At 46.2% G+C, this 18,509-nt stretch overlaps 1 protein-coding gene across 5 annotated transcripts in view; it reads right to left on the bottom strand.

Moving 5' to 3' along the window:
* Nucleotides 1–264: 264 nt before the first annotated feature.
* LOC119969043 overlaps nt 265–18,509 on the bottom strand; it is a 90,806-nt gene continuing 72,561 nt past the window's right edge. For all 5 annotated transcript variants that reach the window (XM_038802200.1, XM_038802199.1, XM_038802203.1 and 2 more), the window contains one exon: nt 265–554. In XM_038802200.1, coding sequence (XP_038658128.1) covers nt 554 — 1 coding nt within the window. In that variant the 3' untranslated portion in view covers nt 265–553. The remainder of the gene's footprint in view (nt 555–18,509) is intronic.

The following is an 18,509-nucleotide window of genomic DNA, read 5'->3' as shown; positions in this document are numbered from 1 at the left end:
CTGCAGCCACTCAAGGTGGATTGGCCATGCTAAATTGCCCATTAATTGGAAAAAAAATGAACTGGGTACTTTAAATTTATATTTAAAAAAGAAATAAAACTGTCATACTCTGGTTCCAGCAGTAGGCGTGAAAAGCTAACTATTATACACTGTGGTAGTGTGATATAGAGGTGGCATGCACAAAACAGGACGTGTTATATTAAATATGAAATATTCTGAATTGGGCAAAATGCAGATACTGTGAATCCATCAGATTATCCAGTCATGAAATTAAGTTATTTTTAATTATCGCTTTGCAATATTTCAAATTCAAAAAATGATTTTGACATTTCAGTGGTTTTCAGTATATTCCTCAATTTAGGTTAAACAATGAGGTAAACTACCAGCTCAGGAAGATTACAAGCACAATTACTGAGAAGCTTGTTCAGATTGTTCCATCAGACAGTAACAAGAGACTGCAGAATTTCCTGTCAACGTATGCCTTCGTCATTTGTAGCATTTTGGCAAGTGGCATCATTAGAAAGATTATCGAGGATCTGCTTCACCCTTCCTTTCTGTGAAAATATAAAGTTATAACATTTAATTTTTTTGCCCACCAAATGGAAAATGTTTGCTGTTGACTAAAGACTCAGTACCACTTCATTCTCTGTATATTCCTGCACTTCACAAATAAAACACAAACTGAAACACTGGTGCAGTGAAACCGCACAGCTTCTTTTATCTACTCTATTATCATAAATGGGTTAACATGGTTATTAAAATGTTGGATAACAAAATTTCAAATGAACCTCTTAACCTCCTCAGAGCAATTTTAGCGCAAATGTTTCTGAGGACTGGTTCTATCTAGTTCTGTTACTGTCAGCTCATGTAGCTGACCTATTTTGGAGCAGCTGCATGAGTTGCTATTTCGAGAGACATGGGGCTGGGGATTCTCTGCCCCACCACCCCACATTTCTGTTTCAGCACGCCAGCGAGTTGCTCCGTTTCACTGGCTGGTCAATGGGGTTTTCCATTGTGGGGCAGCCTCACAATGTTGGGAAACCCCGGGCTACCGGAAAAATGGAGCATCCTGCCGGCGGCGAATCTAGCCCATGAAGCCCACATTGAACACCGCCAATCTGGTTAACAAACGCAGAAACTCCCGTGGAAATGGACTCCATATTCACCTGACAGGGCTGCTTAATTCATTCAAAATTACCAGAACAGACAAACCAGGCTGCACCACTGTAGCAGTCCATGATGTGGATGTGGCAAGATTCCCATCATCTGGGTCTGGGAAAGTCGGCCCAGGTTCGGGAGAAGATTAACTGCGCATCGCAGCACCAACTAATAAAGCCTTGCAACAGTAACTGGGCCACCACCCCCCCCAGTTGTACTGATGCCAAGCTGTCACCCCCACGACAATCAAATTAAAACCCAATAATCTCCTGGCGTTCAGATTGGAAAAAATGCCTGGGTTCAAGCAGATATTTAGGGCAGCATGGTAGCATGGTGGTTAGCATAAATGCTTCACAGCTCCAGGGTCCCAGGTTCAATTCCCGGCTGGGTCACTGTCTGTGCGGAGTCTGCACGTCCTCCCTGTGTGTGCGTGGGTTTCCTCCGGGTGCTCCGGTTTCCTCCCACAATCCAAAGATGTGCGGGTTAGGTGGATTGGCCATGCTAAATTGCCCTTACTGTTAAAGTAAGGTTAATTGGGGGGGGGGGGGGGGGGGGTGTACTGGTATAGGGTGGATATGTTAGGCTTTAGTAGGGGGTGATCATTGCTCGGCACAACATCGAGGGCCGAAGGGCCTGTTCTGTGCTGTACTGTTCTATGTTCTATGTTCTATATGTTCACAGGTCACAAAGGTGGGCAGGGAAGATTTAAGCTTGACCAGAACAGCTTAGCCCTACAGTTAAAAGCATTTCCATTTCCACAGTGAGATGCACTGCCCCTGCAGGTTGCCAAGATCAGCTTGACCCATGTTAACAACCTGGGTGCTAACCATCATGCAAACAGCTAAACCCTTTAATGGATACAAAATCAGGATTTGAAGAGGCAGTGAGTTCTGACATCAATATTACTATTTATGTTTGACACCAAAGGAAAATCAAAATCAAGACACATAAATAATCTTTCCTCAATAAAGACAAGTTTTGAATGGAACCAAGTCACCAAAACAATACCCATCTCACAGGAAAGGACAATGTCATTATTGATGTCCTTTTCCAAATTTAAACCTCAGAAATGAAGGGTGCGATTTACTAAAAGAAATCAGAGTCCATTCTGTGCGGGTTTTGCGCCGGGAACGATCCCGTTATTGAAAGGCCACACTCAGCACCATTTCTCAACCTCCCGAAGTGGTCCCCGGACCCTTCCAAAACCCAAACTCACCTGTAAGGGGGTCTTCGGAACCCCAAACCCCACCTCACATGTGCATGAATCTCATGACATGTAACTACCATTGGGGATCCCAAAAGAGGCCTCTCCCGGGATCTACCAACCACACCCAATCCCAATTCTGGCAGGATGCGGCCATTAAATCGCGCCCAAAGTAAGGATATCACACTGCCCCTGCGAACTGTGTGTTAACTTACCAGTGTGAATGAGAGAATAAATGTGGATCTATTTACTTTATTGTTTGCTTTTGCAAGACCACATGAAAAAAAATGAAATAGAATTCATTGTTTGCCAGAGAGCGAAAGTATTGTGATATCAATATGACATGGACCGCGATCTTCCTGGCCTGATCACGGCAGACACAAATCTCGTTATGGCTGCTAAATTGAGAGAGGGCCAAAATGGAATTTTCACTGGGGAGATCTCAGAATGAGATCTTCCCCATCCCCCGCCAGCGATGTAATCAGGTTCATGCCCAGCGAGAACCTGATTACCATCAATTAGAATGAATTGAAATATTGAAATGTGCATAAATGCATGAATGCTGTTTTTTCAGGAGCATCCAATGTTCCCCTTCGCCGGTGTATTGGCACGCTAATGAGAGTCACTCCTGCTGTCCAACAGTTGCAATGTCCACACCAGGGGTGCAGAGGCCAGTATAGCTGGGTGGTTAGGTGCATGGCTCTTGCACCTTGGCAGTGCCAGGTTGGTACTTCCAAATTGGCACTGACAAGGGGGGGTGCTGGGGAGTGGGGTGACAATTTGGGAGAATGTTGACGATGATGGATGGTAGTGGGGGGGGGGAGATTGCGTAGCCACCTGAGTTGGCCACTTCCCAAGTTAAAATGGAGAAACACAAGAAACGCAGGGAAAATTGGACAATCCCAGAGAAACAAGCAGTTTGCAGACTTTTCCTGTGTATGCATATTAATGAGCGATTCCCGGGCATAATAGTAACAATCAAAGGTGATCGAAGTAAAGCTAGACTCCTCGGCGGCAGCAGGAGTACAAGACAAAAGAAGCAACCGGGCACCCAAGGACCGTCCAGCGATCGGGAAACAGTCCCAGTATTGGGGAATTCAAACCAATCAATTGGTATGGGATCCAATCGATTGGAAGTAAGCTCGGGGTGCGCCCAAAAGGGCGCGAAGCCCCTGAGGACTATAAGATAGAGCCCCAAGGTCAGTTCGCTCTCTTAGCCGGCCCTCCCAGCAGAACATCTTAGCGGCTCTCGAAGAACTTGACCGTAAGAAGGAGAGGCCTGGCCAACTGCTGCACCATCAAGTAAGTGTCCAGTCAACCCACGCTACGAGATAGATGCTCCTGACCCCTAAGTCCATACCAGCTGGAAGCCTGCAGACTCAGGGTCGGGCAAGAGGCCATTGTTCCCTGACCCAGCGGGTTCCCTTATCCTGATAAATATTGGCCTGTTAGTGGTAGGAATAGCCTAGTCTTTTAGTATTGTACGCATGAGTAGCGATTAACTGTGTATTAATAAACGTGTTTTGATTTGAACTTACTAATTGGTGTATTGAGTCATTGATCTGAACTTGAACTTGAACCTCGTGGTGGTATCATAAGGATACCTGGCGACTCTAGAGCTAGTAATAAAACAGAGCCAATTGAGTGTAAAGCGCACTCACCAGAACGAGCAACATTTAGTGGCGACTCCGCCGGGACTCGACTAGAGGTGGCACCCCCACTCCGAGAGAACCCAGCAATTTGAAATTAGAAATCCAATTGGGAACAGAAACAATCACAAGTGTTCAAGCAGTTCTGATCAATCCTGATAATTCGGAAGTGTGTTTTTGCATGCGTAACTAAAAGGGTTATATGGTAAAACTGATAGATTTTTGTTGCGAAAAACTGTCGGGAGTTTATATTCCGGAAAATAGCGAAAGCCGTACCCGTGTCTATAGCACCGCCTTAGTATCCCTCGTTCTAAATTTAAAGAGAGCACAGATAGGAAAGATGGCCATGCAGGCTATGGAACGCCTCATGAACCCTCAAGAGTTTGTGGTCGCAGCGACCAGCAGAGTAGGACAGTGTCCCATTTGGGAAGTCGAGATCAGAAAGTACCTCAAAGGGAAGAAATGGCCCCTTTGGAGCAGATTCTGTTCAAATGAGGAAACAGGTCCCGGGAGTATAGGACATACTTGGTGGGAGAACCTGAGTGAGATTCACAAAAAGAGTTTAGGGAAAGCTCGTAAGCCGATGGCAATCGTGTCCTGTTTGGCACAATTGCGAGGCACAGAGGAGGTCGTTCGGACGCTCCGCGCAGAGTTAGAGGAAAGAAATAGGATGAGTAAGGTTGATGTCAGCGATGTAGAGAGAGAGAATATTGAATTGAGATGGAGGTTAGCAGCAAAAGACGTAGAGGTGGATGATGCCAAGAGGGCACACCAGTCTTGTCTGGCGCACTTAAGCAGCTCCCAGACCCAGTATGAAAAGGCCTATCAGGACATGCAATGCACAGTCTTGATAAGAGAGGGAACCAAGAAGCAGGTAGAGGCATTGCAGAAGCAATGCAGCGACTTAAAGGCAGCTTTAAGAGCACTCCATGCTGCCATCACAGAGCAGAGGCAAAGCTCAGTGGACCACGTGAAATGCCGGAAGCAGGTTGCAGAACTGCAGTCTCTGCTTTCCGTACAGAATGGGTTCCAAAGCACCTTTGGGACACAGTTAGATGAGGAAAACGGCCCCGATTGGCAGGTATTCAATGAAACTGCACAGAGATACGTTCAGGGAACATGTGCGCAAGAGAAACCGCAGAAGAGGAAAGCACCCCAATCCCCCACAGAGCAGATAGCACCAGCACCCATGAATCCAGTCACCACCCAACGCAAAGCATCCTCAGACGGCGCACCAGATTTCACTTATACCACCCCCTTAACCGTGACCCAATTACGGGACGCGTGCGACAAAATCACACCGTTCCTCCCCACCGCAGACCCCCACCAATTCTTCGCCAGAGTAAAGCAACAGACGACCATGTACGGCCTGGATGAGCGAGAGCAAGTGAAGCTCACGGTTTTAAGTTTAGACCCTTCAGTAGTAGCAGCCCTTCCAGACCCACAGAACATCGGAGGAGGCACCGTAAAAGAGATGCACACAGTGATCCTCAATGCGATCGGATATAATAGAGGTGACCCCGTAAAAGGGCTGAACAAGTGCAGGCAGAAAAAGACAGAACACCCCAAAGTGTTTGTTGGACACCTGTGGATCCATTTCACAGCAGTGTTTGGAAATTTAGACCGCGCCCATTTGTCCCCAGACAACATGGCAAAATGGACCCGCACCCTTATCTCCCATGCCACAGAGGCAGGACAGAAAGCATGCATGAATTATGACCCCTCAGAAGACGCCCACAATGAGAAATGTGTATTAAAAAGGTTGTCCCACGCTTGGGAGTAATCTGTGTGTAGCAAACCCACGTTTAAGAAGCCCGAGGAGGCACAGGCAGAGGCAGACATTCAGGCAGTCAGAGCGCACCAAAACCCCGCCTGGGTGAATGAAGGAAAGAACAACCCCCCACAAAAGCCACAGGAATGTTACAACTGTGGACAATTAGGTCATTTTGCACGAGAGTGCAACGCCCCGCAGAAATCACAGAGAGGCCAACAGACAGGCACTCTGAACAGAAATAGGACAAAGCCTATTCATAGTGTCAGCACCCGTTCAGACTAAGGAGACATGAACGGCACGGACTGACGGTGTTCGGGCTCCCCCACTTGGGTCTGTGACACCCTTTGGAATACGTCCTAACGACCGGTAGTCACAGCAAAGATACGGGACAGCCCATTGAATTTCTCTGGGACACAGGAGGGTCCCGCACGATCATAAATTCCTCCAATATGTTTCAAAAGGACACGTGGCCCACTACAGCCACAATCACCCTCAGCGGCTTTACAGGCCACTCACAGCAGTGACACATCACAGCCCCTATACCCGTTCAGCTAGGGAACATTACCACCAAACACCCCGTTGTTTTAGTAGATCTGCCCCACACAGCAGAACACATTCTAGGCATTGATTTTATGAACACACACAACCTGTCATTTGATCCAGTGAATCAATGTGTCTGGAGGATGGCAAGGTCAGAAAGAGCCCCCGCAATGCTCACAGTAGGTGAGTACGCAAACAGGATTAGCGCAGTCGGAGAGTATTGCTTTGATCCGACCACGCTCAGCACGGACAAACAGGTTAAGGCAGTTTTGCAAAAGAACAGATCAGCATTTGCCAGTCACAGGCATGACTGCGGCAGAATGTCTGGACCGGTTCAAATGACAGGACCTGACCCTAGACCCTAACGGCAATATGGATTTCCCCAAGAGGCAGAGGGAGAAATCACGAAAGTTATCGACAGCTTATGAAAAATGAAATGAAAATCTCTGATTGTCACGAGTAGGCTTCAATGAAGTTACTGTGAAAAGCCCCTAGTGGCCACATACCGGCGCCTGTCCGGGGATGCTGGTACGGGAATCGAACCATGCTGCTGGCCTGCTTGGTCTGCTTTAAAAGCCAGAGATTTAGCCCAGTGAGCTAAACCAGCCCCTAGAGCAGGGTGTACTTAGATCAGTAGCCTCTACTAATAATGCCCCAATTTGGCCAGTGAGAAAGCCCGGTGGATCATGGCGACTGACCATCGATTATTGGGAACTCAATAAAGTCACCCCCACAGTAGCCCCCACGGTAGCCACAAGTCCCGAGACCATGCTCAAACAGGGACTCAACTCACAATACTTTACGGTTTTGGATATCAGTAACAGCTTCTGGTCCATTCCATTGGCAAAGGTGTGCGAGTACAAATTTGCCTTCACATTTAAAGGTCAGCAGTACACGTGGACATGCCTTCCACAAGGATTCCACAACTCCCCCTCCATTTTCCACCGACAGCTGGCAAATGGTTTGTCAAACTTTTCTCGCCCCGATTGTCTGGTCCAGTATGTGGATGACCTATTACTGCAGACAGACACCAAGGCAGAGCACATCACGCTTCTGTCTGAACTCCTGGAACTCCTACAGACAATTGGTTCTAAAGTTAACCCCAAGAAGGCCCAAAGTTTGGACGAGAAGATGATATATTTGGGAATAATTATCACACATGGTAAACGTGAGATCGAGCATAAAAGGATTGACTCGATTGCTAAATTGCCCCTTTCCCAGAATGTTTCAGCCCTCCGGTCGTTTTTAGGACTGGTTGGCTACCGTCGGAACCACATTGACAGTTTTGCTACCAAAGCAGCCCCCCTCTCAGACCTCCTGAAGAAAAGAGCCCCTTGGGAATGGCTTCCGCAGCATACGGATGCTGTGGACGATTTAAAAAGAGCCCTTATCGCAGTCCCCGCACTCCAAGTTCCAGACCCACTTTCCCCCTATGCTATTGAGGTAGCAAGCACAGACCGCATCCTTTCGGCCGTGCTCCTTCAGGAACAGCACAAGGAGCTAAGACCAGTGGCTTATGCCTCCAGAACCTTAGGTCCTGTGGAGCAAGGATTTTCAGCCTGTGAAAGGCACCTACTCGCAGTTTTCTGGGCAGTGCAGTATTTTTCCTACATAACCGGATTGAACCTCATCACGATTCTGACCGAACACATCCCCACACAGCTTTTGTTAGACGGACGACTAAAGGACGGAACTGTTAGTCAAATTAGAGCAGCTAGATGGACCCTTCTTTTGCAGGGACGGGACATCCCTGTAAAAAGGACAAAGACTCACACTTTTTTGGCAGATAATCTCCAGTACCCAGGCACCCCCCATGAATGTGAAATCATCTCCCCACTTAATAACACAGGCCCCTTTATCGCAAAGACACCCCCCAGAAAGATAGGAAGTTCACCCCAAAGCCCCACGCACACAGACACGTGCGCACCCTTAAGGATTTATGTGGATGGTTCGTCCACCATTTTAAACGGACAGCGCATTACAGGATGTGGCATCTATGTTGAGGATGCGCACTAGATGAGATTGCATTGAAATTACCAGGTCACTTAGGCGCGCAGGCAGCAGAGCTCGCGACTATTGCGTACATTGTTGAGCACCCAGATTCCTTCCCCAGCCCGGCAGACATTTACTCAGATAGCCTTTATGTCATAACAGCCTTATGGAATTCCTACCCCTGTGGAAAGCAGGAGGTTTTGTTTCCGCAGACGGTAAACCCCTTCCTTCAGCCCCATTGCTCCGCCACATTTTAGAGAAAGCGAAAGATAGGACTTTTGGAATAATTAAAGGAAGAAGTCACCACCGTTCATCCCCCCCTGGAAATGTGAAAGCCGACGCACTGGCTAAGGCAGGTTCCAGACATGGACATTTTTGGAATCCCCCCGAAAGCGCCCCAGTGAGTGCAGTTCAGGTCTCGCAAACTAATATTGAAGATTTAGTACAGGCCCAGAAGCAGGACAGCAATCTCAGGGAGATTTTAAACAGAAAATTCCCAGCCCCATTTGATAGGTTCAAGAATGCACTAACCACACATGATGGTGTGGTTCTCAAAGACACCCTTTATGTGGTTCCTGAACAGGACAGGAATCAACTAATTTCTTTGTTCCATGATGGTCATGGACACCAGGGAATTGACCCCACTACAGCCCACCTGAGACAGCTCTGTTGGTGGCCACATCTGAAAGAAGACGTTACCCATTACATAGAGAATTGCCTTATCTGTGCCTAGAATAATCCGGACAGATATTCCAAGAAAGCGCAGCTTAGCCACACCCGCCCCGTTAATGGCCCCTGGACTAACCTCCAAATTGATTTTATAGGACCATTGCCCCCTTGCAGGGATGGTTATAAATATGTCTTAATTGTGATAGACACTTTCACGAAATCGGTAGATGCATTCCCATCTAGGACCAAATAGAGAAACAGAGCTAGATTTACCAGCTCCGAGATTGATACTCGGGAAGCTGACAAGCTGCAGCAGCACATACACATTTTGTTTGCCACACACACACTCATGCCAGCCAACAAGATGGCATTGGGAATGCTAGAGCATGCCCATACATCGGATGGGTCAGCTGGGATCAGAGGTTACTGGGTTGGGGGGGGGGGGGGGGGTGGCCTGGGGCAGACAACCAAATGACCTGCAGTCCTAAGTTCACAGTGGGAAAGTCAGTGGCGTGCACAGCTGCATGGCTGCCTCGCAGGTCGCGGCCATGGTGTTCTGTGCCCAACCACCCCGACCTCAGAACCCAGTTCTCTGTTACTTACCCTGGCCCTGGCAGAAGCCCGTGGCCAGCGGCATGACTGTCAGCAAATTGTGGTGATGTTGGACACTTTCCATACCTCCTCTCTCTCCTTCAGCAGCCACAGCACCTGTTTCATGATTTTTAAAAGCACAAGTGAACCTCATCATCGGGAATTCGACCCAGTGGAGGCAGACAATTACGGAGCCACGGACAATCCTGGGTCGGGCCCGCTGATGATATGCCAAGGGTGTTCCCGTACCAGCCTCCCCGAAAAGGCGCCGGAATGTGGCGACGAGGGGCTTTTCACAGTAACTTCATTTGAAGCCTACTTTTGACAATAAGCAATTTTCATTTTCATTTTTCATTACTGTACGTGCGTCTGGAATGCATTGACGCCGCTGTCGAGGCAACGGAGAATTGTGATTTGGCGTGACATCAGCACCCGCCACGATTTAGGTGTCGGAACTGATTCTCCGCCCAATTGCATTTCCCGATTCCGGCATCAGCCAACGGAAAATCCTGCCCATTCAATTTCAGTCAGAAGCTGGCACTCTGCCATTTTTGGGGGAAATTCCATGAAAGGTAATTGAAAACTGTTTCAGTTTCAGAAAACCGATCAAAACTTTTTTTTTGTTGCTATTTTTAAGATCGTCCTTCTGCTGAACTGAAAAGATGGCTACCACAACATGACCAAAGTATTAGTCCTTTGTTGCAGAACTACCAACAGGTTATACAAAAACAAAATAATCTTCCTCTCATCATCATGGAATTTCACACCCAATTGTAAGAATATTTCAAACAGGAAACCAGGGGATTCACAAATCAAAACCCGTTCGGCTAAATTCACCACACCCTCGCGCCGAAATCGTGGCTGGGGAGTACGCTGCACCGCCTGGGACCTATCTGGGGCCATTGCCAGAGGCCCGCTCCACCATTCTTGACCCCCGACCGGTCGAAGTCCTGACAGCATGAAACTAATGTGTTCTAGCCGGTTGGGATACTCGCATAGCTCTGGTCGGGGACGAGCTAAGGTCAGGCACCCGGTAAATGCTTATGCGGGCATTGAGGGTCGGGCGCACGGGTGGGGGGCAGTTTCCTTTTTTGGGTCAAGCTGCTGGAGACCACTGTTGTGCGCATGCGCGGCCTCCGGCCCGGAAGTGCTGGGCCCCATTTCTGCAGCAAAAGCTGCGAGATCTATTCCGGGTTCCTGCTAGCCCCTGCAGGGCTAGGAATTTGTGTCCCTTTGATGCCAGTTTTTCTGGCGTAAAACACGACCATTTTGATGCCAGCGTGGCGACTTAGTCCCAATAATGGAGAATCCAACCCGTTATTTCTGCTGAGACTCATCTGACACCTGGAACTTTCCAAATCCATTTCAAAAGAGGACTCTTGAGGGGACAATGGTTGTTACTTGCACCTTGATAAGCTTACCCCTCTAGCGGAGCCTGAGGGTCTGTCTGGAAAATGGCTTCCCAACGGAAGAAAACTCAATATGGATGGTGACTCTTTCAAAAGCTAATGACTGGGACATTATCAATCCTGAAATAAAGCCAGCCACAAAAAATGGATAAGGATCCCTTTTGACATCATTGTGAAGAAAGAACCTCACATGACTCAAGTGACCGTTTAAAATATCTATGTGCCTTTGAGAACTGCTGCTTTAACACCAACCAAAAAGAACTCCAGCAACTCCCGGCTAAGAAAATGACCAACAACCGTATCTTATTGCCTCAAAGCCTGTTCTATTTTCAAAGTCTCTGCTCATTGCCTACCAAGTGGTCTAAGCACATAAACATCATTGTGCTGCATTGTCATTCATTTCAAGGACTTTTGTGTTGTTGTCTTCAACCAGAAACTCATCTGACTAAACTTCGCCATGAAGGAAACAGTCTGGGCTTTGACTTCTTGGGTTCTAGAAATATTAAGTTCACTGGCTATTTAATTGTTGTTACCGATATTTGTAAATCTTCCTTTCCTATACCCCCATCATTATATATGTGTGTAGCCTTCTGAGTTAATCATAGCATGGCTTTTCTGCTGGTGATTGTTAATTGAGTCACACAAACTGAGGGATTGTGGAAACATATCACAGCCGACATTAAAAATAATTTTTAAAATCTCCGCTGACACACAGGGAGAGGATACAGAAATTCAGTTCTTCTCTCTCTCTCATCCATAACAGAATAAATAATGTTGCTGAAATTCTTAGTCAATAGATCGTGCCAATATTTGAGATAATCCTGCGGAGTTCTATGGACAAACATTTGAACCAGAAGGGATTCATTTTCAACTTGCCTTTCAGGCGTAAAGCTAACATTACTGATCTTTTACCTGTTGCAGAAACCTCCCGGTCTTCATCTCCATGGAGAATATCAATTTGTGCATTAGCTAATTATTATTTTATTTTAACCAATGGGTCAATTTTATTAGTCCACTGAGAATGCCAAGGTAAAATTGTATAGTATAGATATTTGACTTCTTCCATGTAAACGGTTAATTGTGTGGTGTGAAATTTCCTGTAATTTACTAGGAAGCTTCAATTTGCACCTAAATAAAATAAGAGTTCTGAAGCAATTTATTATAATTTCAATTCCAACCGAATCGATTAAAGTTCAACTTTGACAGGCAGTACATACAGGGGCTGATGCTTCTGTTCATTTAAGTCAATACCCCGGATTTCTGTGGAGTCAGCTCAAGCCAGGAGGCCTTTCAAAGTGGCAGGCAGAACCCAATTCTAGGGTTCCTGCCCTCATTCCCTTTTCCTGCAATTTTTGACAAAGCAATATAAGGTTGCAGTTAGTAAGCCTGCACGCAGCACTCCTGCCTTTGCAGGCTCCATTGTGGGGGTGAGCATTTTGATAGAATCAGACCCATTCTCTAAGCAGGCATGGGGCATGGGAGTCTTGAACCATGGGGAAGCTCTAGTTCTCAGTTGGGAACAAAAAACAACCAGACATTCTGCAGAGTCTTTGAATACATTGTCCCAATTACTTTTGTATAAAGCTGCAAGTCACTCACAGCCATTTGTAGTATCAATGATAACACCTTGGGCTGGATTCACCATTTTAAAATCTAAGTGTAGAGGATCTGCGGCATTTTACTTGAAAAAAATCGGTCCGCTCCCTCACTGATTTTGTGACCGATGAGGGGCTCGTATCTGTGCCGTGTAAAATTCCTGGCTTCCACGATATAAACGGCCGGCGAATGGCCGGGTCCATGGATCTGACCTGCCAGATAGTGCCACCCCAGCCTGCAGCATGGCTCCCACACGACTGTGGCAACGCTGGACACAGTCCACGTCCGCCATGCCGGTTTCTGACCACTGAGACCACACATCAAATGCGCAGTCGGGAACTCGGCCCATTGGTGACGGATTATCGGAGAGGGCCTTCAGGTGACGTGCTAAGGCCATCCCAACGGCGTGCAGTTTGCGATGTCGCTTTTTCGGAGGGGGAGGAACATACAAAACCTGCGTCACACAGGCACCGTCCCCGATTTTGGGGTCAAAAGGGATTCTCCGCCCGATCTCCGATTGCGAAATCGGCGTTGGGGAACAGTGAATCCCGCACATTTTATTCACTTCACACTTCTTAACCTTGTGTAAATAACATGCAGAAATTGAATTACATTCTTCAGAGAAAGGTCAGGTAATAAAGATGCTAATCAAACAAAACTAACATTTCCATGCAGGTTCTGTCAACAGTTCATACTGGGCTGAGTGCATTAGCCTTTCTCGGAGCTTACCCGAGCATCCAAAATGAGGCCATCTGACAATAGTATTAAGAGAGGAGAGCATTTTCAACTTTTAAGAGATTGGGTGAGCACGGTGGCACAGTGGTTAGTACTTCTGTCTCACAACGCCAGGGACCGAGTTCGATTCCGACCTCAGGTGACTGTGTAGAGTTTGCACATTCTCCAGTTGTCTGCGCTGATTTCCTCCGGGTGCTCTGGTTTCCTCCCAGAATCCAAAAATGTGCAGTTAGGTGGATTGGCCATGTTAAATTGCCCCTAAGTGTCCAAAGCTTAGGTGGGGTTACAGGGATGTGGCTGTGAATTGGGCCTAGGTAGGGCACACATTCGGAGGGTCGGTGCAGTCTCGGTCGGCCAAATGGCCTCCTTCAGCACTGTAGGGATTCTATGATCCTCGGAGCAGATTTTTAAAGAGGATATTTTCAAAACCCCTTTGCTTACTGTGGCTAATGGTTCTTTGTTTCTCCTCATAGTGGATATTGAAGCAGTCAGTATGGTGGATGAACGGGGGAATTGGCGGGCATGGGCATATAGGGGCATTAGGGAGAAAAGGAGCAATAACGTTACATACTTTGAGGGGGCATGGGTGATATAGTGTGTGAGTTGTGTCAGGAGAAGGGAGAGGGTTTAAGGGCCTGACAGTCATAATTACAACTGGGCTGGCGTCCCAGTGGATGAAGGCGGACGTTCTAACCTACTGGCCTCGATATCTGCTTGCCTCTGTGGCCACTTTGGGCCTACCTCTGGAAATGCCAAGGCTGACACCATCCTACTCCCGCCTCCCTGAATTGAATTTGTTGTGGGTGGGTGGCGGTCTCCTAAATAGAGACGGATGTTTGGAGTCAGAAACTTTCCTGACTCATGCTTTCCATCTGCTTCACTAAAATCTGGCACACTGTGTCTAAAATGCTGTTTGATCCACGGCTATTCAGTTTACACTTCTCTCAAAGTCTTGTTGGTTGATCCACAATTGTGCTGTTTTCCAGCCTTGAACGTAAATGTGAATAACTCAGTTGGCCTGTCAAGGAAAGGGGAGCAATCCTCGTAAATAAGGAGGTGCGAAATGCATGTGCCTGGTGTGCTAGGAACGGAAATAATTAGTTTAAAGCAGATAATACCAATCAGCCCCCGCAACGTGAAATCTGTCTCAGATAAACCATCCACTTCAGGAACCTCTCCCCCTCTGTTCAGTATCAAAAAACATGGGGTGCATGAGACCCGTCCTGACTGATTGAAGGGAACTGTAGACAGAAGACAGGCAAAGAACTGCTCAATTCACTGTATTTTGTCCTCATTCCTGACTTGAGGACTGTGCACCAATAGGAAACCTAATGATGACTATGCACCAATAGCCCACCACCACCAACTCCACAGACCATCTGCCACTTGCTGCGAAGAGGAGAATGAAACTGGCAGTTCAAATCTGCAAGTTGTCAGATGAAGACTCCCAAGAGGGATTGTCACCTGATCCTGCAAGCTCTTTGGGGTGATGGGTAATTGCATAGAGGAACTGGCAGTTAATTTGACTAAAGGAAATTGAATTACAGCATCACAGAATTTAAGGATTAGCATGGTACACAGCAAAATAAATGTATGGACAAGAATGAAGATTGCAAAGTGGCATGGTGACAAGGTAGGTAACAGAAACAGGTTTGGAGTACAAGGCAAACAGTAAGACAGGCAGCAATAGCAGGAATACAGGAACATCGGAAAGTAATCAAGGTTCCTTTAGTTACTTCTTATAGTACAATAAACTGTTGACTAACAATCCCGGTCAATTAGTCCGTAGCGTTTTAAGAAATGATGGGAGGAAAACGCCAGTGACAGATCACTTCAGGAACCATGGTCCAAACTTTATCCATTTGTGACAAACCAATAAGAACTCTGATTTTGCAATTTGGTTCATTTTGATCAAATTCTGGAAGACCAGAATCAATGAGTTGGCTGCCCATGTTCACAGCACTAAATCAACTCTGTTGACTTGGTGCCTGGAAAATTGGACTATGTCTTTTATTAGTTTATATTCCTGTTGTTGGGACAAGGAAGCTGGATTTTGCCATCAATTGTAAGGAGCTGCCTCCTGGATGCCATTCTCCTGAAATCGAAACAAACAGACAGCAGGACAAAAGCAACAAAGGCAAAATCACAGCATATAAAAACTAGCATGAGACTAATTTATGATACTTACCAAGGTAGTATAAAGGCACTGGAGCTGAGCCCTTTCTGAACATTCAAAGGAACAACGCACATAGCACATTCAGTCCTGCCACAGATTTGTTGAATCCCCAACAGACTAAGCAAACATCTTAACAAGCATAACACTGGAATTTGTTGTTTTTCCTGTGGCTTCAGATTTCAGAATGTTCTTAGCTACTCAAAGAACCCGTTCCACAGGAGAACAAAGCAGTATTTACATCAGCTCTTTTCAAAGTGGCACATTATGTTGGCAAAGCTAAAAGACCCCTCAAGGTACAAACCAAGGGATACATCTGCTATGTTAAACATGAAAAGAGAGAATGTCTGCCTCAGACATGCTTCACATTCAAAGCACAACCTTTCACGGGAACCACAAAGCTAATAACACTGTGATACAGTGACAAACAAAAATGATAATTCAAATCTAAGGAACTGACTTAGGCTGAAACAGAGAGAACAGCCACAAGTTTGAATCCATTTTAAACTGCACTCTGACTATGTAAAAAAAGGCTCTTGAAAATCACAAGTAGGCTTCAAATGAAGTTACTGTGAAAAGCCCCTAGTCGCCACATTAGAACTTAGAACAGTACAGCACAGAACAGGCCCTTCGGCCCTCGATGTTGTGCCGAGCAATGATCACCCTACTTAAACCCACGTAACCCGTATAACCCAACAATCCCCCCCATTAACCTTACACTACGGGCAATTTAGCATGGCCAATCCACCTAACCCGCACATCTTTGGACTGTGGGAGGAAACTGGAGCACCCGGAGGAAACCCACGCACACACAGGGAGGACGTGCAGACTCCACACAGACAGTGACCCAGCCGGGAATCGAACCTGGGACCCTGGAGCTGTGAAGCATTGATGCTAACCACCATGCTACATTCCGGCGCCTGTTTGGGGAGGCTGGTTCAGGGAGGCTGGCTCTTGATGTAGATCAGGGTGCAAATGATACTCAACATTCAATGATGAACCACAAATAATCACTCTAATTTGGTTTAATGTTTTAAGTTTAATTTGTGATTATTTGTTTGTTTCCTGCAGTATCCTTTTAAGGGGCTGCACCAAATTTGTCCCTCAGTATATTTGATTTAGTTTAATTGATTATTTGATTGATTCAAGATAGGAATAATCGCTCTGACTTTCAGCTCACATCAAAATGTGAGACACCTACATTCTGGAAAGGTGGTAATGGTGACTATATGTGTTCTAGTCCTCCTGATACGGGGAACTTGATAACTCTAGGTAAACTCTGATTGTTGTCATTTACATTACAAGTTCTCTCACTGTCAATTTTCTCAGCATCTGTGGATGAAGAAGCAAAGATTATGGACCAAATTTAATAGTGAAAAGTTGGTCAAAACCATGACCATTTCCATGAGCCCTGATGTAAATAAATGGCAAACAGACAATCTGCAGCCTGCTATCATGTTACTGTGCCTTTGAAAGTGAAGGGCCCATCTGTCCATAACATGGACAGCAGCTCTTCAGTCCCAGAAGGGTTACAGGGTGTGTTAGCCCTCCTATTAAATGCCCTCTTGATTGAACAGCTCAGATGGACCCAGTGTGACTGATTCTGATACATTCGCCATGGGAGTGGCATTATTCCCGTGAAAAAAACAATTTTTTTCAAGCATCTAACAATTCCAGTCTAGATCGCGCCAATGGGGCTGGGAGCATCATGCCCAATTTGCCCAACCTGGGCGTCATATGCAAATGCAGTGGCTCAATTAAAATGGCACTGACCAAAGCACTTTGGAATCCTTTTACTGTCATAGAGTTTTACAGTGCAGAAAAAGACCCTTTGGCCCATCGTGTCTGGGCTGGCCATCAAACACCAATCTATTCTCGTCCCATTTTCCGGCACTTGGTCCATAACCTTATATGCTGTGGAGTTTCAAGTGCTCATCTAAATATTTCTTAAATGTTGTGAGGGTTCCCACCTCTGCCACCCTTTTAAGCAGCAAGTTCCAGATTCCCACCATCCTGTGGGTGAAAAAGGTTTTCCTCAAATCCCCTCCAAACCTCCTGCTCCTTATCTTAAATCTATGCCCTCTGGTTATTCATCCCTCTACTAAGGGGAAAGGATTCGTCCTATCTACCCTATCTATATCACTCATAGTTTTTACACCTCGATCAGCCTTCTCTGCTCTTAGGAGAACAACCCCAATCTAATCACCCTCTCTTCATAGCTGAAACACGCGAGCCCAGGCTACAACCTGGTGAAACTCCTCTGCACCCTCTCTAATACAATTACTTCCTTCCTATAGCGTGGGGAGCAGAACTGCACACAGTACTCTAGCTGTGGCATAATGTGTGGTCTATTCAATTCCATGATAACCTCCCTGTCCTTACTGTTAGCACACTGGGCAGTAAGAAAACAGTTCACATTTACAATAAAGGGTAGGCGAGAATGCAGGTGACAGAGGGAGAGAGAAAGAAAAATTACAAATTAAGAGATTTCTTGCTATACAAACCAAATGTTGATATTTAGTGAATAACTCATATGTGCAACAAGTTTCGCTTGGACTAAAGGACATGAGATTTGAAGCAACCAGTCCAAATATAATTTCCAGCATGTATGGTGGATCAGCCAATAACAGAGTTCACAGGAGGTATCTGATATCACATACACCAAGAAAGGATTATCAATTTTGTCTCCCAGGAGGCTACCACCCTCCCATAGGCCGAAGAGGCTCACATCGCCATTAGAGTTAGTTAGATCAGATTGTATGACTTCCTGGAATCATTGATAAAGCTGTGAACATATCAGTAATATGCTCAACTAATTGGTCTTTTAGGTAAGAAGGTTTAGGGGGAGGCAGTGGCATAGTGGTATAGATCCGGGTTTCAGTCCCACCATGTCAGATGTGAAATTTGAATCCAATACAAATCTGGAATTAAAAGTCTATTGGTGACCATGAAACCATTGTCACTTGTCAGAAAAAAAAAACCCCATTTCGTTCACGAATGTCCTTTAGGGAAGGAAATC

Source organism: Scyliorhinus canicula, chromosome 7, assembly GCF_902713615.1.
Source record: "Scyliorhinus canicula chromosome 7, sScyCan1.1, whole genome shotgun sequence".
Taxonomy (NCBI): domain Eukaryota; kingdom Metazoa; phylum Chordata; class Chondrichthyes; order Carcharhiniformes; family Scyliorhinidae; genus Scyliorhinus; species Scyliorhinus canicula.
This window is presented reverse-complemented; position numbering and strand designations above follow the sequence as displayed.